This window comes from Paramisgurnus dabryanus, chromosome 8, assembly GCF_030506205.2.
Source record: "Paramisgurnus dabryanus chromosome 8, PD_genome_1.1, whole genome shotgun sequence".
NCBI classification, from domain to species: Eukaryota; Metazoa; Chordata; class Actinopteri; order Cypriniformes; family Cobitidae; genus Paramisgurnus; species Paramisgurnus dabryanus.
The window spans coordinates 23967005-23994551 of NC_133344.1; the positions used below are offsets into that span (position 1 = coordinate 23967005).

Sequence of the window (27547 nt, forward strand, 5' to 3'; positions counted from 1 at the left end):
CACTTCCCTGGGTCTCTGATCTCTAAGCATGGCCCTCTGCCCAGTAACACACGAGCACTCAGCTCTCACAGTGACACAGTGTTTAAAACCTACACAAATCTAAACACAGCTTCAATAGGGTGCCACAGGGATGACGTATTTTTGTAGGCCAACCCGGAAGTTAGCGGGACACTTCCCTTGCCAAAAAACTCCATTTTGGATTATTGCAAGGAATAAGCTCTGTGTTTAATAAACATTTATGACACTTGCACATTTGTCCAAAAGATAATCTGAATAATAATGTTGAGCTCTACTCTGATTGGCCGTTTCACAGAGCAGCTTATTTCAGTAGCTCTGTGTGTGTGCTAACAGAACTTATGTTTGTATTAGACGAAAATACAGATATTTGGAGATTGGAATTGGATGTTGTTTGTGCTTTAGTATGGACCTGCAAAACGTACACTAGAAAAATGACTCTCTTACTTAGTATATAGTATATTTTTGTCTTGTTTTAAGTACAAATATCTTTAAAATTCTTAAATCAAGATGCATTTTCCTGATGAGCAAAATTACCTAAGAAAATAAGTCTAGTTTTTAGACAAACATTGGCAGATTTTTTGCTAGTTTTATGCCCAAATTCACTTAAAGGACAAGTTCGGTATTTTACACTTAAACAATTTGAAAACAGGGCTTTATGATGAAATAGAACGGTTTTGACTGAAATTTGGGCATATGATGCTGGCACGAGAATTTTCGGATGGTTCTTGTATCACCTCCCACCTCTAGAATGGGTTTATAGACCCTTTTACTGTTTGTACACAATGATGACGTGGCAGCGTATGCGCGCGCATTTAGGCAACGGAAGTATCCTAAGAATCAACAGTGAAGCAACACAAACAGTAAGTTATTTTTAAAAAATTGACTTTATCAACATTTTCAACACAGCTACCAGATCCGTGTACTATAGTGGAGTGGATAAAAGACGTTAGCAGATGGCCAAAAATAAAGTTGCCAGATACATATATACGTATATTATATTAGTGCAACCAAACGCAACAACGGGACATTTTGATGTTGAGAAACCGTTTTAATAAACTTTCTGAGTTGCTACCACGTTAGAACCAATGGGGAATAACACCACTTCCGTTGCCCAAATGCGCGCGCAGGCTATTTGATCACGTGAGCTGTAAAAGGGTCTATAGGTGCACAGGAACAATCCTTCCTAAAATGCATTAAACTTTCATTTACAAAGACGTGAAACTCACCGAGTGGTCAGGGGTGTTCACTGATATGCTCACACAAAATCGCTGCAAAAGACGCATTCCAACAGGTTTTATTGTAGTTTTGTCCAACTCCATTGACTAGAATTAGATGTCCTGTGAGGTACGATATTACTCCGCGCCGGGAACCTTGTTTCTATTCTTGCAATTGGCGAAGGTGGATTATCGCCACCAACTGGGCTGGAGTGTTTATTATTCAAGCTCTAAACGGAAGAATGTACGGGTGTGAGGCGTTTGGAAAAATAGGTCCACAAGTTAACAACGAATGCTAAACAGCTGTTGGAAAGCATCTTTTGCAGCCATTTTTGTGTGAGCATATCAGTGAACACCCCTGACCACTCGGTGAGTTTCACGCCTTTGTAAACTAAAGTTTAATGCATTTTAGGAAGGATTGTTCCTGTGCACCTATAGAGCCATTGTAGAGGTGGGAGGTGAAACAACAAACACCCGAAAATTCTCGGGGCAGCTGCATATGTCGAAATTTCAGTCAAAACCGTTCTAATTCATCATAAACAATCTGAAAACAGGGCTTTAAGTGTAATTTACCGATCTTGTCCTTTAAATTTTATATTATTTTGTCTAAAAACTAGACTTATTTTATTAGGTCACTTCTTAGACAAAGAAAATGCATCTTGATTTAAGAATTTTTAAATACAAGTCATTTTTTGCAGTGTAACTGTAACGTCCATAGTAGAACTTTAACCTAAACGTTAACTAGCATTTAGTATTAACTAACATTAGCGCTAACGCAGCAGTCAAAACTTTGTTTTTAGCATTGTAACAACATTTTAAATTTTTTAATGTGTAATTTAATGCTGGGGTGTCACAGTCTGTGTTATGTTGAGATTGGCCTGTTTTCTTTTGCGTGCACAAGGTTTAGATAAGGAGGAGGAAACAATCATATTTGAGGCTCACGATATGTCATTCATTAACAGTATTACATGTATTAACAGTGGAAAAACAAAGACTTATTACAATTAAACCAGGTATACAGTATTTGTAAACTAAACAAACGGTGCACCTGCCTAAAGGGCCTTGCTATTTAGTTAGTAGCTCAGCTCCAAACCAGCTAGTGTGGCTTTGCATACACTCAGAATTTCCATATCTACGTCAGTGAAGTGGCTAGCTTCAACAACGTTTAATGATTTAAACAAATTACATTTCTCTGGATCAACATGCTTTGGTTTTAGCAATAACACATTTATCAACCACTCAGTGTCCAAATGTCATATAACCACACTATTTCACTGCAGTTTTCTCAATTAAGGGCCGTTCAAAGAAATCACATAATTTTTGGAGGCCTCTTAACATCAGTTAAGAATTTGCTTCTCAAATAAATGCACTGATTTGAGAAATTAGTAGCATTTTAGTAGCTACTGAACTTGCCTTGCAGCATACAGATACTAGATCAGGGATGGGCAACTTCGGTCCTGGAGGGCCGGTGTCCTGCAGAGTTTAGCTCCAACTTGCCTCAGCACACTTGCCTAAAAGTTTCTGTTATGCCTATTAAGACCTTAATTGGCTGCTTCAGGTGTGTTTAATTATGGTTGGAGCTAAACTCTGCAGGACACCGGCCCTCCAGGACCGAAGTTGCCCATCCCTGTACTAGATGAATCAACCAGTTGTGTTGGGTTATGTGACTGAGCAAGATCTTTGTAGTCTCTAGTTTCAGATTTATTTGGCTACCCATCATCCAACTTTTTGAAAAACAGCATAAACAGCATTACTAAGTATTACTGTATGTGACCCTACTCATCCTTTGTGAACAGCTCATGCTTTCCAACCTGGTTATTTATACAAGTAAGCAGACATTAGTTTTTCTGTTGAAGAGGTACACAGTTTGGAAGCTGGGACAAAATGGTTTCACTTATAACTGCAAGGAAAAAGGGAGAACCCCCAAAGCAAATCTAAGTAGGTGGTGCTGGCGGAGGCGGGGGCTAGGAATGATCCCAATGGCACGCTGCACTGAGATGAACCGGAACAGAAATAAATAGGTAACGTCATTTTGCAGGTATTATTTATGCACTAACAGCAACATTACACACTAACTAGGTTTTAAAAAAATGCCATCAGGACAGTGCTGGCACCTAAACATTTCTACTAAGCTCAGGGTACCCGGTCAATGCTAGATAGAAGACTGATGTAACCTTTAGATAATGGGCCAATAGGGAGCAAAGGAAAGAAAGAAAAACAATTTAGCTGTAGACAGCACCGGTTTATTGTGGTTTGGGAGCTGATGTCTCCATTAAGGGTTTGTGCCGAGCGGTGTGAACCTTACAATCTCTATACATCTTCAGAGTTCTGTCACCGTCAAGAGTTTGACTGCTCCAGCTGAAGCAGATGCATCAAAAATAGATTGATGTCAATAAGAGGAGACGCTCAGCTGGCTGGCTCAGCAAAAAACCCATTTTAAGAGATGAGATAAAAAAAGTGGTAACAAAAATAGATTGATGAGGGTTTCCAACTCCTACGGTTATCTCCCATACACTCCATATATCACAGTGTGACTGTCCTCACTCTACATACAATCACAGTGCTATATTTTTTCATTTTCCTGAATTGATTTTTTTACCTTGTATATATTTATCATGTATACAGCTCTGGCCTGCTTCCGTCTCTCACGCTCCAGTTTGTAAAGAGGTGCTGCTGTGCAGTAAACTGCGAGGAACGCTGCTTTCAGCTCCTGTCAAATAAAGGAAGCAGCTGGTATGCCAAGCAACAACAGACAAACATAAAGCAGTTTTGGCAACTTGAGCAGAAGCATAAAGTGACAGCCCCTTATAATTGAAGCATAGACATTTATTTTTAGACTCCTTTATCCCAACACTCCCCTCTCCAGTGTAAAGCATCCCCGTTAAGAGAGTTTAGAAATATCTAAAAAATTGAAGCTGTAGAGGACGGGCCTCTAGTGTTTGACACACATTTTTAATATCCTGCATATGAATAATTTATTAATTCACAAAGTACACAGCATGATGAGAAACCCTCTCACTAAAAGGACCTTCAAATTAAAACCCTTTTCCGATTAATAAGAATATACAGGAACGAGCACAATGCCAGGTTCTCGCTTTTCTCAAAGCCACTGTGTTATAATAATCTATTCCTGTTAGTACTTTGGTCTCCAGTCCACGTCTGAACAGCGCATTATTTGTAGTACAGAATCAAAGAAAACGCTGTTAGAGCTAAACCCCTCCCATTGCTAAATACAAATAAGGTCCATGCTGGCCGCAATCAATCCTGTTACCAGACTAGGCCAAGTGGGCATCTGCTTTGTGGCTCCAATTGTCCACCTCTCATGGAGCCCGTTCTCAAGGCTTGACCACTGTTCTGCAGAACACCCCCCAAAAAAGTTGGTTAGCATCCATGTTCATCAGTGAAATGCATACAGAAGTAAAAGGATGGTGCAGATGCCGATGACTCCTCCCAGAATTAACGAGTCCCGCCTCTTCCTCAAGTTGATTCGCTGTATTAGGTTATTGATGGCAGGGAAACGGTCTGAAGTTTAAAGTTAAGGATATATAAAAAAAAGTTAATTTTCCTATAGTCTAGTGGTTCTCAAACTGGGGGGCCTGAAATGGTGCAAGGAGTGAACCATTCTAATGACATTTTATAAAATACATGAATTTATAAAAAATTCTGTGTAATTCAACCTCATAAAAATACGTCTACTAACCAACAGCACTACATTGTATAATTTAATATGTTTTGTTTAATTCCGATTTTAAGTTTTGGAACATTTTATGTCATAAATTTTATTTGGAGGGCCATGAAGGGGCCATGAAGGATGCACCGTACACAGGGGGGGGGGGAACCACTGCTATAGTCGAATATCCAAAACTGGGGTTCGGGAACCCCTGGTGGTTTTAAGTGAGTTGCAGGGGGTTCACGATGTGATGAAAAAATAGTAATTATAATTAAATCATATAATGTAAATAAATAACTTTAGAATAAAAATATAAAATAAAAACATAATAATATTTTATATTATTTATCTGCATATAGTGACTATTACACAACACTACAATATATCTGTAAGCTGAAAACTCATGCAAAAATTGACAGATACATTTTATGTATCAACAAAAGAAATTACCCAATAGAGGTCCAATAACAGGTAATAATAACTGTGAAAAATACTACTAATAAATACTTTAAAACAGGTAAAAAAAAAATCAATGTTTTAAACCTAAAAATGCTAATTTGCTATTATTAAAATATTTACAAAAATCTCAGGGGTACTTCAAATAAATAATTTAGGGCAAGGAGGTTTGGCTGACAAAAACATTTGAAAAACCCTGCTCTATAGTAGTAACATTAACATCAATATGGCAACAGCTAAAGTAATTTTCTAGTGATTTACTGTTTTCTACATCTTACATGATATAAAGAAAATAATATCTTTAAAGGGGACAGAGAATGAAAAACCATTTTTACCTTGTCTTTGTTGAATAATGGTAGTCTACTCGCATTCACAAACATACAAAAAGTGCTAGACATGCTAAACGTCTCATAGAAATTCCTCTTTTAGAAATGTCAGCCAGAAAACGGCCCAATCTGAAAAACTGATGCTTATGACATCAGAGGCATCTCACTGCCCCTCCACTTTAAAATAATTGGCTACATTTTTTGAGTTGCAGCAAAGTCAGCCAATCAGTAATGAGATTGCAAGTTAAGGCAGTAGGGGGAGCCAAATAGGTGCAAAACCACTTGTTTAAAATCCCCCACCCTAATAGAGCTATCTGAGAGAGGTTTTTAGGAAGCTTCTAAGGCATTACAGACCCAAACAAAAACTTTTTTGTCTACATGTCACATCACAGAACAAGGATAAATACCCCGTTCAATCATTCTATGTCACCTTTAATAACGACTAAGGCCAAAAGAATGAATTTTAAAAAGTGAAATCAAACTTTGATGCTCCTAACCTCATATTTAGAATATGATACTTTATCCTGGATTACAGAGAAATAGATACAGATATTAAACCAACATTAGATTCATTATATTACTCTAAACACCTAATTGGAAATATAAAAATATGAGATTTAGAGAAAACCCTGTGAGCATTCTTGAGTGTACCCATACACCCCAGTTGGAAATTAAGGATACTGGCCAGGGTGTTGACCCTGCTCTGTATAGACTTTAGCATTCCACGTTGGGAGGTCATATTCTCCTTGGTTGCCATGGCAATGCTGTGGACAAAAAAACAAACCATAAGAGTGGATTTAATTGGCCCTGGCCTTTATTGCATTTGTACTCATAAAGCACCCATAGTGGTGCCCTTGACACAGCAGCTGTCAGAACTGCAAACGCAGTAGCAGATAGCATCAAAAACAACAAATGTCTCTTCCAGCAGTTTCGATTTCAGACAGGAAGGGAGGAACACGCAGAAGTGACCAACCATTACATATCCATTTCCCTCGACGCTGCAGAAAGTGAATCTCATATTTTCTCAACTAATGAGTGGTTTTACTGCAACCGCCAATCCGCCATCATCGGCTTTAAGCTTAATGCGTTTCAATTAAGCAAAGCTCTCAAAGTGCAATTGTTTGAAACTCATGACCCTACCCCTACTGCACGCAAAAACTCATAGGAAGGCCCCGAGCACCAGCACTTATTTGTTTTCTTCAGCTGAGTATTGCTTTCTTGTTCCTATTGGAGAAGATTAAATTGCTCTGTGTTCCTGTATAGCTCCAACTCCAGCTCAGCAGGTTTGCGAGTGTAAACTATAGCCTGGCACCCATTACAGCTCCAGTCTGCCCTACTCTGCAAAGTAAAAGCTATCAGATACTTTCACTAAAATGCTAAATGTGAGACTTCGCTATTGAAAGATTATTGGTGAAACTTTCATAACATCTTAATTCCATTAGGATGTGATTAAGGAACAATTAAGTTATGAATATAATGCATTAGGCCAAATCTATCAACTATGTGCCAGTCACTTGCCACCATTAAACCAGTCCCAAAAAAATCAGGTACTGAATTAAGCAGTACCTACACGCCACTAATACAAAACATATAAAGCTAATAAAACATGACAGTGCACCCTGAGGGCAATGACTTCCCTGGAGCTTTTCGCCCTCAGGTGCCCTAAGTCACAAACAAACTGTTATTTTGCATTAGCCAGAGAGTTGTGACACCGGCATGCCAAGGGTATTTTTTAACTTTTACGTTCTGCTTTCAGGCCACGTTCCTTAGCATCTGCTCCAGAATCTGAAGATTATCATAAGCCACTGTGTCCTAACTACACAGTTTGTTCTGATTGGCTATGTTCTGTGATTAATTGTGACAAGCCACACCCATTTTTCCACATTAAGGAAAATTGCCTATAGCTAGAATTATATTGCATTACATCTAGTTAGGACAACGTATAATTTCTCAAATTTCCAAATGAAGCTTTCTACCAAACACTAACTCTCATTCACAAACCATGTGTATGCACGCATCTCATATTTAGAGATGGATGGGTGAGTATACGATGCATGTAATGTCTCATCTGTGACAAACAACATCTTTAAAAAGTTGAATTTGATGCTATAATGAAACCTTAAATAATAATAATTTCTCATTTTAATCCGAGCTGTGCAGAAAAGTTAAGATTTCAAGCAGCTAATGCAACATAATTTTTGTTTGAATAACACGGGCTTAATTATATGCCTGTCGATAGCTGTGGGCTTCCCCTATCGCAGGTGCATCAGTGAAAGTGATGGAAAGACACATGTAACGCAGATCTGCATTAAGATCAGTACGTGAGATATACACTGCTGCAGTGCGTCAGGAGGGGGCACCAGTGGGAATATCATGTCTGGAGATTCGACAATCCAGACAAGAACCACACCAAACATATCGGTAAGATTCCCTTTAGGATCAGGATTCAGTTTACAATTTTTGTGACACTATAAAGGTATCAATTGAATGGAAGAGCAATGGGTTAGTGGTTTGCAATTCTCCATCGATTAAGGAAATTGCCAATTGCAGGTTATTGTTTTAGCAGATATCCGTGTACCCAATTAAAGGCACAATATGTTAGATTTTTGCCTATTAAATCTATTAAAACAGTGTTATACATTTTGTATAACATGGGGTAAAAATTACATATTGTGCCTAGATAACAGATAAATATGTAAACTGTTGTCATTTTTTGGTTAATGTTAAATCAGACTTACCTTATTGTGTCATCAATAAGTCGATCTGAGCTGCAGGAAGATAAAAAAAGAAAAGCAGTTAGACGATGATAACCTGGTAGTTGAATGACTGGAGATCTTTCTCTCCTCGAGGATTAGGTTGAAATAAACATTAATAACAAACATGGAGTAAATGCTGATCACGTCCTTCTGCGGAAATGTGATGAATTACTTCAACAAACAATTAGAGATATTAATCTACATTATCTACTGTCCACATACATTCAAGCACTTCATAGACCTCCAGTGTTAATATATTAGTATAATGTCTTGAGACTCATGAATTAGTCTAATTAGTCTTAATCTATTGCCAAATTTTATTCCCTAACCCCACACAGACCTTGACATTTTCAAAGTAATTATGCTGCATGTATTAGCTGCCATTCAGAAACAAGAACATCAGATTAAGCAGGAGCTGGGGGCTTGCAGTGTGCACGCCAATTTATCCCAAATGCGTTCAGTGCAGTTCAGGTACACGCTTTGTGCAGACTCCATGGACCTCACAGAGGCACAAATAGGTTACAACAGAAAAGGGCATCATTTTACTAAAAATGTTTGCGTAAGGAAATTGCATGGCTGTTTATGCACCTGTTAGAAATAGGTGCAGCTGAAACCAGTTAAGAAGAATAGTTTGTCAACGACTTAACATACTTTACAACTCAAGGCATCAAGCAAACTAAGTGGCTGCTTAGGGCCCACACGCACGCGCACGCACACGCGCACACACACACACACACACACGCGTGTGTGTGTCAATTGTATAAAATAATAAAATCCTAATATATTCTTATATATTAATATTCTTGTGACAAACATAAATAAGTTTAATGATTCAGTGATTAACAAATAAAATTTGTCTCTGCAGTCATGGCCCAACAAGACTTTTTCTTCATTGCACAAAAAAAGTTATTCAGAAAATGCATTACAGTCTGGAATGTCTCATCCACATTTGACTGTCATTTTTCTCCCTGAAAAGGAGCTACAGGCCTGCGGGATAAGAATGAATTCCATGTCGACATAAAAATTGCCTCCTCCATCAATGCAGATGACAAAGTCCCAAGGCCAGAAAGACCTTAGCGGATAGAAAGTCCTCAATTCCCAAACAAATAGGTTTTGGTCTGACAAGGAGCTCAGATTTTGATTACACAAGCAAGAACCAGATTGAAAATTCAGATGCCCCTAAACTCTTTCTGTCTGTCTGCATGGTCTGTTAGCAGCAGCGGGCGAATTCTGGCACAGTATAAAACAGCAGCCGGGAGTAAAGAATCTGATTTACTTATATTACTGCAGTATAGGGCTCGGTCTTCATATGCACACAAACGTCAAATACATATTAAGGTCCTGCAAGGCTTTATTTTGTCTTCAATTAACTTGGTGAGTTTACAGTGAACTAACCTTATAGTACACTCCTAGAAATAAAGATACAAAGCTGTCACTGGGGAGGTACCCTTTTAAAAAGTCCACTATTGTACTTAAACAGTGCATATTAGTATCTCAAAAGTACATACTGGTACCAAATGCAAACATATCTGTACCTTAATGACATAAAGGATGGAGCCAAACAGATCAGAAGTGTGTGGCAAATTTTTAGAAGGTAAACTATTTTTAACTTGATACGCCATCTTAAATAATGCATTGCTCGTAAGAGGCAGTGCAAGGCACGACACAAAGTCTGATGTCATGTGCCTGAATGTGTAACGCTGTATAGGAGTGCCTTAACGGCACACATCACCGTCAGTGTGATAATTCATCAGATCCCAATCGTTTTTTCTTCTTGAAGAAAGGTAGGCGCAGCAAAAGTGATCCGAGAAGCACTGTCGAGTCAAACGGCTGTCATCTTAAGAGCTTTTGGCTTTGATTGATCTAAGAGCCAAAACCCTCCAATGGCAAAGACGGACTCTCATTCAGACTAATCATTATAAATCGTCCCAGTGGCTGCTGATGAAGCTGATTTTGTACGGTTTAGATTGCAATTAACAGGGCAAATATTTTGCATCCTTTGGGACTCAGGTTCTTCAATGATCCGCATTTTATTCCAAGAAATAATTAAAAAGGCTACCATTAGACTCATTTATCACAATATTTGGATCAGACGGCTATTTGGTTTCGTGCAATGTCACAGGAAACACAGCAGATTCACAATGAAAGGAAATTTAAAAAATGCTGAAACTAAGAATTAAAGTGAGCTCAAGGACGATGAGGAGCCTGAAAAGTCACAGACTTTTAGCAATTTGGTCGGTCTGCTAATTAAACCTCATCCATTTTAAACCCAACAGCAGGGCTATTAGTTCAATTACATTAGCTGGTATCACACCTGACTGAAAGTCTGAAAATGACTGCGATACAATTTAGCTAAGCACATCTAGACCTGGTTTGCTGCACAAATATAAGCTCTGGGGTGTCTTCAATTACACACATGAAAGCCAAAAAACGCATTGAATATTATTAGTTTTTCATCAAGTGACATGAATGGATCAGAAGGCACTACATTTGTTATGTAATCTTTTTGGTTACATAATCTGCTAGGATGTCTGTGGAGAAAACTACACTTAAAACTATGTAAAATCCCATTGAATTTTAAATGCTGATTGAGTTTATTATATACCTATAAGCCTGCAGAGTTTACACCAAGATGAAATCAAACCTTATGTTCCTAGGGCAACTTCAATTCAAGTAACTTATAGCGCTGTTTTTAGATTTATATAACAAAGTATGAAGTTAAAGGTTTAAATGGAAGTTTGGAGACAGAAATATTGAATTGTGGATTGCAAAAACAGGTAACGTAATTACACACAGCCTACAAAGCAATTTACAGAGAGTCTATGGCACAGATTCTATTAAATACAAGCATAAAAACTGGTCCAGGAACAGTGCAGATTGTTGTAGCCTTATTTGTCAAACAACACTGTATCATCTGAGAAACAAACATATGCTAGAAATACACTGGAGATGTGTTAATGCCTTGGTGCACAGTCCTATCCCACAGGGCCCAATAACCAAACCTACAGACACACGTGTATAAAAACAAGTGCCACTGCCCACTGTCCTCCAGAGGCTTATGTTTCAAACAGTGCTCATCACAAAAAATACACTCAGCAATTTACCTGCCAATTTGGACTGATAGTGATAATGTTTCAGCAGAAGAAAAAACAAAAAGTGTCCAAGCTATTAGTTCAGCGTCTCCTGGGTTTAAGTATGAATACATGTCAAGGTTGAAAAACAAAACTGACCTTATATGACTTTCCCTGAAAAATATACCCGCTTAAAAATACATTTATGGAAGGGATTCCCACATCCGAGGATCTTTACATATTCAACATATACACACGCTAACAGACTTAGAAAATATACATTGTCTGTATTCTTTTATTTGGAAAGAAATGTGTAGTGAATAACGGATATCACTATTTGATACAGTAACACAGTGAAAGAATTCAATCCATACAAGTCAATGCTAAAAGGGAAAGAAAATTAAATAATATCAAATAAAACCACCTTAAATATATTAACATCAGTATGGATAACAAAAACTCCACAGTCTGTAAGTAAAGACAATTTGTAGACCTCTATTGTAAAAAAATATCTAATTTGTCTTGGAGATGTGCATTAATATCACCTAGAATTAAATCTGCTGATATTGACAGATACCGTTAGTTTTGCTATTTACTACTTGTCGTGAAATCCTAGAAGTTCAGAGCAAACAAACTACAAATTTTGTTGTCGTTGTCATCCAAATCAAAATAATCACACATTATGAGTTTTGATGCATTTCCAAGCTTTTTGATTGCTAGGATATTATTTGCCCTCGTCATTGGCTGTTTTTAAACAATCGGCTAATGTCCTGTAGTAAAAACAAAGGTTTTATCTGCCCATACTGATTTTAAGACGATATATGGGTGTATCCCTAGGTAAAAGTTGACGGTTTTTAGGACCAATACTTAAATACTTTATACATCCTAGGAAAAAAAACAAAGACCAAACATAAGGTTCACTAAATGCATGCCATCAACTAAGCTCACCTAGTTTTATCAACATATATATTGCACTGTATATAGTCACAAACAGCTGAAAGATATCATGGGGCAACCACAGTCAAGTCTGCCCATCTGTCCCCGGGGTTGCGCTATAAAATGCGCATTGCTGCATTTGGGGAGGAGCGTCAAGCTCCAATTCATGCTGTTTTTATAGGCAAGCCCACGCTGAAGGATTTACTATCACCTTTTATCGCCTCTGAGCAATAGAGAGATGCCAGGGTTTGGATGCAACATTTCAGATCCAAAAGCTTCACTGATGGAAAAAAGAAACCTTTAAATATCAGCCTCTGCAAACATTACGAAGTTTATTAGAAACTTCAAAGGCTTATTTACAATTATATCTATTTTAATTTATTTTTAATTTTTATTTCAGCTGAACTTAAACTTAAATTGTGCCTGTATGCTGAGCATTGAAGTCTGGTTTAACATATTTTCATAAAGAAATTAATAGATTGGAGTTATATGTATTTATATACACAACGTTTATTTAAAGCATTTAAGCATTTATCCCTCTGATGTCAAGGTGCCTGCGATCATTCAAAACTAATTTATTCAAACTGTTAACTAGCAGTGACTGTACATCGGTTTTGTTATTATGAGCACATTTGTCTATTTGTTTTTCAGAACCTGACAAAGGCTGCCATAAGCAATAGAGAATGATGTGAAATGTTACATTGAAGGTCTGCTTTAAAAAGCTGGAGCTAGGACATTAACGGATTCAAAATCTAAGCATGCACTCAAATGAGATTCTCATCACCAGTAATGAAGCTGGTCTCTCTCCTTTACCCCTGAAGCTGGAACTGAGAGCAATCTTGCTGCTTCATCAGAAATGCTGCTTCATTGTTATAGGCTGGACTATGCGAGGAGATTTATGTTCCAGCTCTACCCAGCTAACACGGAGACAGTGAGAGAGACTGGGCTGCTGAGCTCCATCTGCCCGATCCACTTCCCAGCTCTTATGGAACTACAGGCACATAGGTTACCCCTTGACACAGACAAACTATGCTAAAATATTGAGATTAAAGGAAGAAACTGAGTAAAAAACTAGGCGTTCGGCATGCACTGGTCTAACTAGGACTTAGTTTATTGTCTAGACTTTGAAACTTCCCAACTACATTAAAAACGGAGTAGAGGCTGATGGGAGATTTTAAACGTTGAAAGTTTCTCTTTGAGTCAAGCTGCAGCTCAACAGACTCCATTCAAATGCATCTTCAGTGCAATAAATAAATGGACATCTTGGCAACCTTACAATCCAGTGATGCCAAAGTGTCCACCTTAAGTACAATAACCACTGCCTACAATATAATAGCTCTAAAAATGGAATCAAGGGAATAGAAATAATATGACTGTATCTAAATAAAAACTAACGGTGAAGAATATTACCTGACTGTAATTTTATTTAGTTATTATAAATAAATAAAAAATCACAGCCCAAATAATAATAATAATAGGCTTCGGTACGAAATTAAAACGTGATTTAAATTGAACAGTAAGAATGATAATGTGCAAGTGAACTGCCCAAATAAAATCAACGACAAACCATCAACTAAAGAGAAGATCAATTTCATTGCGGTTTAGTTGCTGCACACACAGCAGGGCTACTACAGCAGCAATGTACAACAGCTTTTCTTCTTGCCTTTTAAACAGCATTTTAATTGCAAATAATACGACATTACTTTTATACTAAACATATAAGTTTTTATATTTCAAATAGTATAATGTTTATAAATAGTAAGGGAGAGAAATATGGCACAGTGGTTATCATTAAAAATGTGGTTTTGTCAAAAAGACCAAAAATTTGAGAAGCTAACCCTCCTGCACATATCTGTCTTTCTGTTGTCTCTTCTGTTGTTTAATATGACTTTCAAAAACTCCCTTTAACCTGGAAACAGTTTGATGTATCGGATAAGAGAGAAGATATGCCAAAACACACAGCCATGACTGTGAAACCCTTCTGTCTCTACACACACACACACACACACACACACACACACACACACACACACACACACACACACACACACACACACACACACACACACACACACACACACACACACACACACACACACACACACACACACACACACACACACACACACACACACACACACACACACGTGTGAATGAAAATCTCCCTGCTTGCCAGATGTTCATGTCCTTAGAAAAAAGGAGCTCAGCACATCAAATTTTGTGCTATGCAATGAGATCAAGAAAACGCTCCATACCAGCATGTATCAACCGGGAACATACAGAAAAGATGATTTTGAAAAATGTTTCTAACCAAACAGATTGGAAGGCCCATTAACTTCCATAGTATTCTTTTTCCCTAATATGGATTTCAGTGGAGCTTCTGATCTAAATAACAAAAGAAATATCTTCCTTTGAGTTTATCAGAACAAAGAAATTTATAACAACATGAGGGTGAGGAAATTTTGACATTTTTGGGTGAACTTTTTGGGAAAACATCTAAAGCAAGGGATACACTGCAAGATTTTTGCCATCTTATAAGAGCATTACCTTATCACACTGTGCAACATGGAGCATTTAAACTTAGGTACGACAAGCAGGTAGACTGTACAATGACACCTTTTGAATCGTAGGCTGTGATGGCTGCGACACACGTTAGCGCAACATCATTAGCATGTACTACTGGTAAAAACAAATACAAAAGGTAATCTTTCGTCTCAAACAGTCACAAATCGTGCAGTGTATCTTGGGCTTAAAGCTTTTGTAATCTCAGATGATAAAACTGTTTGCTTTTAAAAATCTATTTTGGACACAGCAATAAAACCTAAAAGTTAGTCTTATGAAAAAAATACAGGTTCAAAGTACTCGTCAACCAAACTACAAATGAAGAAAAAACCCCACCATTGTTACAGCCAAAATCAGTATTGTATCAGGTCAGTATTAAAAAAATAAATTCTTCATTTTACACAAAATCTGATATCTGCCATGTTATTCTGTCATCTTTCTCACTTTTTTCCAAAACACGATAAACGCCACTCCTCCTTCTCTGCAGAATGCAATTAATCCGCTCAACAAATTATAGCGCACCATTCCACACATTGTTAACAATAATGGCGGCCGTTGAATACACACGAAATCCTATTTTTTCTCATCTACTTTGTACTTCATGATCAACAAACAAACAAAATAATACTTTTGATGGCACGAAACGTAAGCCATCAAAATCGAATAATTTACGTGAGAGGCACTAGGGCAAAGGAAAAATGCCGGCTGTTGCTTGTTCTCACACGACAGCATTACGCTTCTGTCATGCTAACACATTGACCTCAGGGGATCTTATGAACAAATTTCCATTTTTTTACTCAAAGTCAACTAAATCAAGCAGGACCAAAACATTTTGCAGCTGATCGCTGTCAAAAAAGTTCAGCGAGGAAGTCCCAAGGATGACAGCAGCAATGGCAGTGTTCTTTAAGTAAGTGTTTTGATTAATGCCAATAATGTTTTGTTTGTTTGTTGTCAGTGTATACCACTTGTCAACTAAATGAATATAACATGGCAAAGATGAAAGCACATTTGGAAGTTTAATGTAAGGGAAAAATCATTTTGGACATTCTGTATTGGACAGAACACATGCTGGGTTAAAAATGACCCAGGGTTGTTATGCAACCATGGGTTAAAATAACCCAGCGTTGGGTAAATTTTAACCCAGCGGTGTGTTCTGTCCAATATTTACCCATTATGGGTCAAAAATAACACACCCATTTTTAGAGTGTGATGACATTTTGTTATAATTAATTTATAGCATTAACAAGATGACCCGTTAAATTCATTTTGGGAACGATGACTGATTGAATGTATTTTTGGTCCCGTGTCTGTAAATATGGTATTAGTATTTACCAAGTTCAGAGGCTGTCATATGTCGATCAACTTACTTAAAATTACTTAAAAAATAACTTTTATATTGATTAAATAGATTTATAGCATTTTGAAAAAAAAAGCGTGTCATGGATTTATTGCATTTTGTGGAAAAATATAATTTTTATAATAAATCTTTGACAAAATCTTTAAAATCAAATTATGTATTTGAATTGTTAATGTTATTATAACCTTAAGATGCTATGTGAACGTTTGTAACAGAACATAGTGGTTTTCATCTTGTTTCTTGGTTTAGAAAACACATTTTTACCCAAATTAGTCAAAATGGATTTATTGCGTTATGGAACCAAACTCTTCAAATAACTATAAATGTCAAAATACAAGGTGATGCATTGTTTAACCATCGGTGCCAAATGTAGCAGTCGACTAGCCAAAATTCCTGACAACTCAACTTCTGTTTCAAGAGCAGAGTTAATTAGAGTTAGCAGATTTACACATGGGTACTAAATGATTTTTGTGAAAATGAAGCAAAATAAAACCTAGAAACACTCTTTCAATGCAGCAAAACATCTGTTCTGAAGATGCTTAAGCTCTTTGGGAAAGCCTCAGTTCCTGGAAAAAGTCCCTTTTCTTATTTAATCGAGTAATTGTCTGCGATATGTTTCCATGATGTCTCCTTCCTTATTTTTCTCTGAGTGCTCAATGTAATCTATGAGTCAGACTGTCATAGCTGTTAATGTCTTTAAATGGCATTCCTGATGGCATCGACTTCAATTACTGTTTACACTGGAATGGGATCAAGCCATAACACAGAGATTACTTCCTCTCTGAGAGCAGATGAGCATGTTAAAGGAAATGGAGGCGACCAGCACAATCCACATATCATCTCCAAAACGTTTAACCAATTTTAAGATATGTCAACATTATTTGTTTGAGAAAAAAAAAAAGAAAAACTAAAGAAGAGTGCAAAAGATAGAGTCAGTTGAATGTGAAATGCCTATTCCCTGCAGATAAAGAGAGCAGAGTCTGATGTGAGGCACTGAGATGTGAGAAGGAAGGGCACAGTGATGCTGAGAAACAAAGTGGGCATTTGGCCAGGACTGCAGGGAGAGGTTCGCATACAGTACACACTCAGCATTCAGTCGGCTTACAGTCTCAACTGTGCCAATTACCAATCTTTGCACAAGGACCAGAACAAAGGCGAGACTTTATGTAACCCCTCACACGATGATGCTTCCCCGAATTGGATAAAAAGCTTAATTGTAAAAGATATTTAGGAAAATAGTACACAAAAACATCTAAATGTCTGTTACTATACTTTATTATTATAATACCATATGAAAAGCTCAGACTTAAAAGATGTAAGTATGGTATTTTGAGCTAAAACTTCACATACATACTCTGGAGACACCAGAGATTTATTTGACATCTTAAAAAAAGTGAAACGTCCCCTTTAATAGGATGAGGCTAGGTGCCAGCCTTACAAAGAGTAAAATAACAAAACAGTTCATTATTAGTGTGTGTTTAATCTATGAGTAAATGTTTCAGTAAGTTGTATATGAAAGACCAAGTACCTTAACAGAAACTATGTCTTTTGTCTTTACTATTACTATGCATATTAACAGTATAATAAAAGTGGCTTAATCATATAGATAGAGCCAAAATAATACTAGACTTCATTTAAGACCTCATATATTACAAGTTTTTCTTAAGGTAACAATCGAAGCACAGGTCACATATTCTCAGGTCTCTCTTACTTGGGCTGCTACTTTTAATCTGTCACACTAAAGCTTTGCTTTAAAACAAATGACCCAGATCAAATACTTTGTCAAATTCTTTACCACAGTCCATCGGTTCAATTTAATGTTTTAAAAGAGATAGCCAGAGGATGTTTTACAACTACACTTTGTTATACAGAATCACCTTGTGTCTACACAAGCAGCCAGGCAGTCGGCTACAATGACTCCATGAATTTAAGCCATTTGTTTTACACAGACAAGCGGCCTTGCAGAGTTACTGATGAGTAGGAGCACATCAGTTACAGGTAACCTTCTGATTGAAAGAGTCATTCCTCAGGTAAAGTGACTCATGACAGAGTCATCTTTCCCTTTTATCCAAATGTGACATTTTACAGTGATTCTCAAACTGGGGGCCGTGGCCCACTAGGGGGCCCTGAGATAGTGCCAGGGGCCCCAGATAATGACATTTTATAAAATACATGAATTTATTATAAATTCTGTGCATTTAAAGCAACACTATGTAGTTTTTTTACCTTTAAATAATGTCTCTAAAATTATTTCAGTGATAGAACAACTTTTAACTGGACAAATTGTACTGTTGCTGCAACCTGAGCAGCCTCCTTGTTGCTACAAGCACACTCTGAAAGTGGTGGTGGAGGGTAGGAAACACAGCCTAGCCCCTCCCCCTGCCTGCAGAAGAGTGTCTGATACCAGGCACTGTTGCGGTTTTCAACCACATGGGGGAGCTGTGAGTCATTTTTACATGGAAACTACATAGTGTTGCTTTAAACCTCGTTGTTAGTTTTGGAATTTTTGTGTCAAATTTTATTTGGGGGGGCTTGAAGGGATGCACCGTACACAATGAGGGGGGCTGCACGCCAAAAAAAGTTTCAGAACTACTGATCTATGGTTCTTCTCTCTTTACCCTTTAGCAACCATTTGGTTGATCTTATGAGATAGACCTGAGACAGATGCAGTACCACGTGTGATTTTCTGTTTGAAAGATTTTGATCTCTAAAGTTCACTGCAGTGGCCAAAATAATAATAATAATTTATATAACTCTAAAACTGATTGATAATCTGAAACAATATTTAATAAACCAAAGATTGAGATTATATTTAACAACCTTTTTGTGCAAAGGAAGGTTTTGTCTATTGCACGAACAAACACTGGAGAAAATCAAAAACTATTAGTACAAAGGTCAAGTGTCAAACACTAGGAAAGTATTATGCCTGCTGATAGCATTATTTATTTGCATGTGCAAAGTGCATTGACTTAAGCTTTACCACAAACTAATTTACTAATGGAATTGTGTATCAATCGCTGCCCAAAGGGCAAAAAACTTTATGCTCCATGCAATTTACAATAACAACTGTACATTCAGAGATATTGTCGTAGTGATATTGGACCACCAATCCAAGATACAACATCTGTGCTATGTAGATGTTTAAACGTAATCCTTCATCATCTCAAATTAAAATGTTGTTTCCAGTAACCAGTGAAAATACAGTTACACAGTAACTTGGAAGGTAAATGAAGTGTTACCAGTTTTTTTTAACTTGCAAGTAACCATGTACTAAGCAGTATAGTATGTACTGTACACCGAGTCGGTCACTACTGACTCTTCAACCTGTCAAGGTTTATTCAACAACTCTGCACGGTTACCATCCTGCAGATTTTAGCTTCAACCCCAATCAAACACAGGTGAACCAACTAGGGTGTTCAGGGTTGCTTCATAATTACAGACAGGTGTGTTGGAACTGAAGTCTGCGGGACAGTAACTTACCAGAAGCAGGGTTGGAGACACCTGCTGTAGATTAACCAATACTTTGCACAACATTACACCAGCACCTGGTTAAATGCCACACAAAAGCGATGCAACTTTGCTTCACACTAGGGATGCACCGATAGGATTTTTTTGGGCCGATACCGATTTAAACAGACAACTTCTGGCCGATACCGATATTAAACACTTGTATACAATACTATACAGTTGGTCTATTAGCTAGTTTATTTCTGCATCAAATTATTTTTACCTGAACACGGATTGGATCTAATTAACATTCAACTGACCAACATAATAAGAGAGGCACAAATTAAGCTAAAACAAATATTATTAGACAACATGACAACCTTCAAAGGTGGTTTTTGCTATTCAGCATTTATTTTATTAACGACATTAACTCATTTTTTACATATAATGGATTTCTTTATGCAGTTAATTAATAAACAATCGGTATCGGCCTTTCTCGTGCTATTGCCGATATTCCGATGGTTTCAAATTCATCAAAAATCGGCCGATAAATATCCGCGGCCGATACATCGGTGCATCACTACTTCACACTATTTCAGTAAAATTAAGGTCAGAGAAAAAAGCATCTTACTTTCTCAGGTGCTCATGCTCTTTCAGGAAAAGCTCTGTCCGTCTGTTATTCACCCCTGAGCCGCTCTTATATGACCTGACAAGAGAAAAGAGCTTTAATTAACAATTCATCAGAAACATGCACTATCCCAGACGACTCAATTCATGAATATTATTATATGGAGGGCTTGGCCCTTTAGATGGGTAGGGGGTTGGGGACCAGGCTAATATTGAGGTCTTTTCTCCATCTTGTGTGTCACACAGTCTCTCTCTCGCAAAGAACATTTAGTGTTAATAATACATGAGCACAGTGCTGGGAAGTGCAGCCCTTTTCCCAAGAGTTCAACAAGGAAATGAAAGGAAAGCGTCGTTCAACACCAGCCAGTTCTACAAGACACCCAGAGGCTGACCTGACATCACAAATTAAAAGAAATATTCATGTCAGATGAGTGAGCTTTTGAGGGGGGGAGACAGGGGACTGCTGAAAGTACAAGAAATGGCAATATAAGCAATGACTTGGGTTAAACTAGGCTCCAAGCCCCAGTGTTTTTTCTGCTCCTATTGCAAACCAACTGATGTATAATGAGTATAAAAGCAGATCGCAGGGAATTAACTGTCAGTCCAGACCAATCAAAGCAACTGACAGGTAACTTAATCAATTCAACAAGGCTGTAAAGGCCAGTGCACTAAATGAGGGCTTTGTCATTTTTGCTGACATTTGCATAGTGCTGTGGAGTCCTGTCGGGCGGTGTGGGGTGGGCAGGTAACACAGCACGTTTGGCACGAATCAGGGAGTGGAGGGGCAGGTAAAGCAGAAGCCCTGCTAAAAAAAACGTACAATAAACACTGGATGCAAGAGATATGCAAATGCTGGCCTAAACCTCCTGATCACATTTACAAGGCACATTAACGCCCCCTGGTGGTGTATATAAAAGAGGATTTTAAATGTTTCATTACTTTATCATTGTACTAACTTCTAGGGTAGTTAACGTTATAGTGATAAAAGACAAACGTGACCCTGTATGTGAAATCCAGACTAAATCTCATTCTAATTATAAGTTTAGGAGGATAAAAGTTTGATTTAAATCACTGATTTTACTTTAATTTCTATCTTTGACATGTCCTTACTCAGTCAACATTAAAGTATCAAGGTTATTTTTCATAGAATGTTCTTATTATGTAGGATGATTGTATGTGAGAAAACAGCAAAAAAAAAAAAAATGATTTCAACTGGAACTTATGCTTTCACATGCAAGTCACAAATATTAGATTTAAGGAAAATGGTAAGAGCATGAACAAAAATCAGAACATGATGTTTAACATAAAATGTAGATTGTAAGTGATAAAGCCCCTTACACATTGTACCTGTACAAGAAAATCAGAAGTTAATTCAGTCATATAACTGCTATGAAAAGAATACAAACAGGGGTTAATAAGATGAGCATTAAAGCAACACTATGTAGTTTTTTTACCTTTAAATAATGTCTCTAAAATTATTTCAGTGATAGAATAACTTTTAACTGGACAAATTGTACTGTTGCTGCAACCTGAGCAGCCTCCTAGCTGCTACAAGCACACTCTGAAAGTGGCAGTGGAGGGTAGAGCACACAGCCCCGCCCCTCCCCCTGCCTGCAGAAGAGTGTCTGATACCAGGCGCTGTTGCGCTTTTCAACCACATGGGGGAGCTGTAAGTAATTTTTACATGGAAACTACATAGTGTTGCTTTAAAATGGCGTAATCTGAGCAAAGGAGGGTGAAGCGATGGGGAATGTTGTTAAAAAACAACACATCTTGCATACATGCATCCGTATTTAGGATTAATCACTGTATACAGTACATTAACAGGTGACGTATTGCTGGTCAGATGAGTACGAGAAGAGGATATATCTCACTGGTGTATATACAGAGGCTATTGTGGGGCCAACAGACAGCTGGACTAAACTCAAATTTCCCTCTGACAGTAATCACAAAAAGTGACATACATTTTTTATAATAATTTTTATTATAATTAACAGCCCACAAAGGTGTCATGGTACTGCATGTCAGATCAATAAGTCATTAAACAGTCCATTTATTACAGGGGTTTTGGCTCATTTTGTACCTCTGCTATGGGGACACTATAATGTGAAAACAGAATGCTTGATCATGGGCTACAAAATAGTATAACACTTCATGAGATTCCTACTTGCTTTGTCTAAAGAATACATTTTAAAGGGATAGTTCACCCAAAAATGAAAATTCATCATTTTCTCATCCTCATGTTGTCATAAACCTGTATGAATTTCTTTTTTTGGTAAACACAACAAAAGAAGATACTTTGATAAATGATGGTAAGCACACAGCTTATTGTAACCATTGACTTCCATAGTAGGAAAAACAAATACGATGGGATTCAATGGGTACCGTCAAATGTGTGCTTACCATCAGTTATCAAGATATCTTATTTTGTGTTCTTTAGAAAAATGAAATTTATATAGAAATTCATAGAGAATGAGAAAATCATGACAGATTATTTTTGTCTGAACTATCTCTTTAAACTATTTAACCATTGTCATTTATATGCAGCAACATATCAATACAAGTAACAAAACAGCAACATAGAAAAGTTTTAGAGGAACACAGGGGAAATGTGACTGAGAGTGGCCAAATCTCCCAGATCATTAACCTTCATCCTGTGTGCAGATGCACTGACTAGTGTGCTTTCGAATAATTTTCATGAGAACACTTACTCGATATCCTTTCTGACAGACCCCAACAGATCCTCTCTCTCCCTGATTACCATGAAGTTTGATTTGGTTTTATGAAATTCATGTGTGTAGTCCTAGGGAAGGAAATATGAGTTAGGAAAAACAAGCTTAACTAAATGAAATCAGTTTTGGTGATACCAAATACAAGCAGTTCAAGCAGTAACATCTGGTTGTAAAGTCTCAATGAGAGCTTAAATTTGAGAATATGGACATCGCATCCACATAAATAAATTATAAGGATAGTTCACCCAAAAATGAAAAAGGTTTTGGATGAACTATCCCTTCAGTGGAAAACTTTGGTAAATCATAGTGCTGAGCTACTAAACAAAGAGAAAACTATAAAATTTACCTGCAGGATATCTCTGTGCCTCTGGAGAGTGTGCATTAGAGCAGCGTTAAGAGACGTTACTCCCGGTGTGCTTGTGTACTCCGCCATCTTGTCGTTTACCCCAGTAAGCTACAAAAAGATGGAGAAAAGTGAAAAACAAAACAAATCTGTTTTTAGATTATATTGAGATCTTTTGAATCTTTAGTTTAGGGCTGCAACTAATGATTATTTTAATAATCGATTAATCTGTCGATTATTTGTTCGATTAATCGATGAATCGGATAAAAAACAAAAAACAAGAAAAGCATTCATTTCCAACCCCTTATTCAAAACAGAACTAAAATCTTTAGAAAGTGCACAAACTTGTTGCTCATTGAACACACCTGAGCTGTTACAATAATAATAAAATAAAATAAAAATGGACTAACACAAAAAAATACACATGTATGCTTTACATCTGCCAAATAAATAGACTTTTTATGATGCATTTCCCATCAAGAAGCCTCTCTTGGTGGGATCAAAAAGATAGTATACGAGTACACTCTCAGAAATAAAAGTACAAAAGTTGTCACTGGACAGTACCCTTTCAAAAAGGTACACCTTTGTACCCAAAAAGTGCATATTAGTACTTCAAAAGTACATATTGGCAGTTCACAGATAAATATTTGTACCTAAATGGTAAATATTAGGACCTTTTATAAAGGGTACTGCCCCAGTGACAGCTTTTTACCTTATATTTGACTTTATGTGTTTTCTCTGATCGGATAGCTATCTCCTTTGTTAAAACTGTTCCATTACATTTGGCCACATAAATGCGTCTTGTGAAAACGGAAAATGCGTCTTCTACTCCCGCGCAAAATGCAAATACACCATTCATTACTTCGCCTTAAAAAATGTAAGAGGATGTTTATGCAACAACAGGCGGCACTTACTGTATGATGTACTGTATGTTGGTCCGGGCACGCGCGTCTCCTTGCTCTGCATGAGCTGGAGCACGCAGTACAGAACAGCAGGAGAGTGACGCGCGATGATTTAACATACAGGTCTATGACGGGGAAAGGCGTCCATACAACTCTCTCTCAACGTTTTATTTCTTTTTTTAATATCATTGGAGTTTTTTATTCGTTCTAGAAACTTTTTTTACTCGCTGTCGTCGCTCCATAAAGCATAAGCGTGTCGTCTTTGTTTGATTACCTCTTTGCCGGCTATAACTTTCAGGTGACGCGCTTACGTTTGGGAGGAGTAAAACACTGACATGTGGTTTTCCTCTACCTTTGCTGTTTTTTTTTATATTTTCCCCACCGCCCTGTAATTTCTCCGCCCTGTCTATGAGGCGCCGAACTCTGCAAGCAACAGTGCGCGAGAGAGACCAACGCTCCGTCCCAAACTACATACTTCCATACTATATAGTAGGCGAAAAGCACTACTTCTCGTACTCTTTGCCTACTATATAGTAAGGAATTAGGCGGTTTGGAACGCAGTGCGAGTGTGTTCACTCCGCTTCGCGCTTAACTGAAGTTTTTCCTTTTTTTTTTTTTTTTATTAAACGTCTCTTCGTCACGCGACACAACGAATCGATAATGAAATTCGTTGCCAACACTTTTAGTAATCGATTTTTATCGATTTAATCGATTCGTTGTTGCAGCCCTACTTTAGTTTGTGCAAAAGTATCCCTTAATTGAGTAATGTAAGACAATAATAATTATTTCACTACTAACAGCAAAATGCTAATGAATATATGACCCTGTCTGTGAAATTCAGGCTAAAGTCTCATGATCTTATTCTGAGATTAGGAGCATCAAAGTTCAAATTCAAGTTCAAACCCCACATTTAAAACAGCCATAGGACTGACCAAGTAAAAATACACAGTGAAAAATAATTCTAAGACAATAAATAATAGGAGCAAACAGAATTAAACAATATAATACAGAAAGAAAAATAGTACTAAAACAAGAAAAAATTGAAAAAAAATTAAGAATAAAACCAGATTAAAATGAAAAGAAAAATTACTGATATTTCAAGGAACTTTGATTGCGGTAATTGATCTCACTTTAATTTCAATCTTTGACATGGTATTACTCAGTCAGTATGAAAGATATCCAGGTTATATTTTCACAGAATGTTCTTTACATTACATAGGATGATTTTATGTAGACAACAGTAAATCGTTAAAAGTGACTTTAGCTGTTTTTTCAAAGTCAGGGTCACATTTGCCTATAAAATCCCTTAAAATCAATGCTAGTTATTACTAGATCTTAAGTGTTACGAATCTGTCATGAAAGCTGGATTTTTGAACTTTATCTAGTAAAATAGATTAAAAGTATTCACAGACAGGGTCACACATAAACTGTGATTTCCAGAAGTCTTACTTTCGCAAGTAGCTGCTCAATCTCCACTGACATGGTCTCAAACATTCTGTCCTGAGTCGAGTTGGACAGGAGAGGTTGTGTGTCAGAACTATGAACAACGGAAAACAGTGGTTAACATCATTAAAGATCATTCAGCATTTTTTCATATGAACAAACTGTTCTCTGTCACACCTGTCTCCTCTGCGACCATCACGTGAGCTGTTGTAACTGGTGCACAGTTTACTGAAGGACACCAGCTTCATGTCCAATTCATTCTCCAGCTGCCTCGCCTGCTTTCGCAGATCTGAAAAAAAATGCAACACAAAAATAAATCAATGATGATTTAGACCATGGGTCTCAAACCCTGTTCCTGGAGGGTCCGTGTTCAGATTTTAGTTCCAACCCCGATCAAACACACCTGAACCTGTTAATCAAGTTGTTCAGGGATACCTCAAAATTAGAGGCAGGTGTATTTGGAGTAAGGTTGGAACTAAAATATTGCAGGACAGGTGTCCTCCAGGAACATTTAGAAAGTATTTGTGCATTTTACAGATGTTATTGTTATTTCGTGGCTATATTTGTATAAAAACAGTTAACATTTACAGCATTATCTTTTCAAACTTTAAAGCCAACTACTTCCCTGGCTGGACTAAAAGAAAAAAAACTAACATGACTCAATAAAATTAGATAACACACATCATGGCATTTATGCAACACCATTCAGCAGATAGGACACAGGTGTTATTGTAACTATATATATATATATATATATATATATATATATATATATATATATATATATATATATATATATATATATATATATATATATATAGGCAAAATGGCATTATTACTTATATAAGACACAATATATAAAGCCAGTCATCTAAACTTTGTGCACCTGGGCCTTGACAGTTCAGATTTACTGTCATTACTGTTTGTGATATAATTTGTTTAAGGGCATCGTAGGCGCGTCTGTAAACCTGAAAATGTTAGTTAAGGGACTCACACTATTTTAAAACACATCTTATGAACGCATTTTACTTTAGTGTAACGTTAAACGTTTTGATGTTCTTATGGAGAAAAGTGAAGACAAGTTTTTTACACGCATCATTTTAGTTCAGAAAACATTTACGTTTCCAAAATCTGTACAAACTGAAAAACATGATCTTGATTAAGACCAACAGAAAATGTTTATTTTAATATTACTCAGCTTTTGGCCGAACCGACTGCATTGGCGTCTTTGCGGACTAGCGAGCTAATGCTAACGATGTACGTTACTGGAGTAATTTGATCGCGTTACCATGAAAATGTTATTAAAGTCCATCAAGACGATAAACTGGAATGAGTTGTCACAAAGTGCAACACACGTTTCGGTCGAGATACATTTTTTAGGCTTTGCCACCTCACCTTCCCAGTAGTTGCTGTTTCCTCCTGCCATCTTTGTTGTTGCACGTCATCCGCGGTGTTGCTGGCAGAGGCGGAGTCAAGAGCAAGAGGACTTCAGTCTCTACTCTGCACGCTGCCCGCTCATCACAGCGCCCTCGCGTGCTTAAACTTCTTACATATAACTCTCTGGGATCATGTTGCACATATTTATGCTAGCAAAAATAAAGCTAGCCCAGAGACAACGAACGTTCGTAACTAAAATTATTATTTATAACATTTCTACTACTTAATCATTACACCTGGGCTGGCACCT

At 37.2% G+C, this 27547-nt stretch overlaps 1 protein-coding gene across 1 annotated transcript; it reads right to left on the reverse strand.

Moving 5' to 3' along the window:
• Window positions 1-4043: 4043 nt before the first annotated feature.
• On the reverse strand, window positions 4044-27406 carry gosr1 (golgi SNAP receptor complex member 1). The gene is made up of 9 exons (XM_065281084.1): window positions 27256-27406; window positions 26038-26149; window positions 25867-25954; window positions 23519-23626; window positions 23152-23243; window positions 20445-20519; window positions 8423-8452; window positions 6366-6448; window positions 4044-4754 (listed from the first exon to the last, which is right to left on the reverse strand). The coding sequence occupies exons 1-9, from the start codon at window positions 27284-27286 to the stop codon at window positions 4630-4632; spliced, it is 744 nt and encodes a 247-aa protein (XP_065137156.1). The 5' UTR covers window positions 27287-27406; the 3' UTR covers window positions 4044-4629.
• Between the last annotated feature and the right edge of the window lie 141 nt (window positions 27407-27547).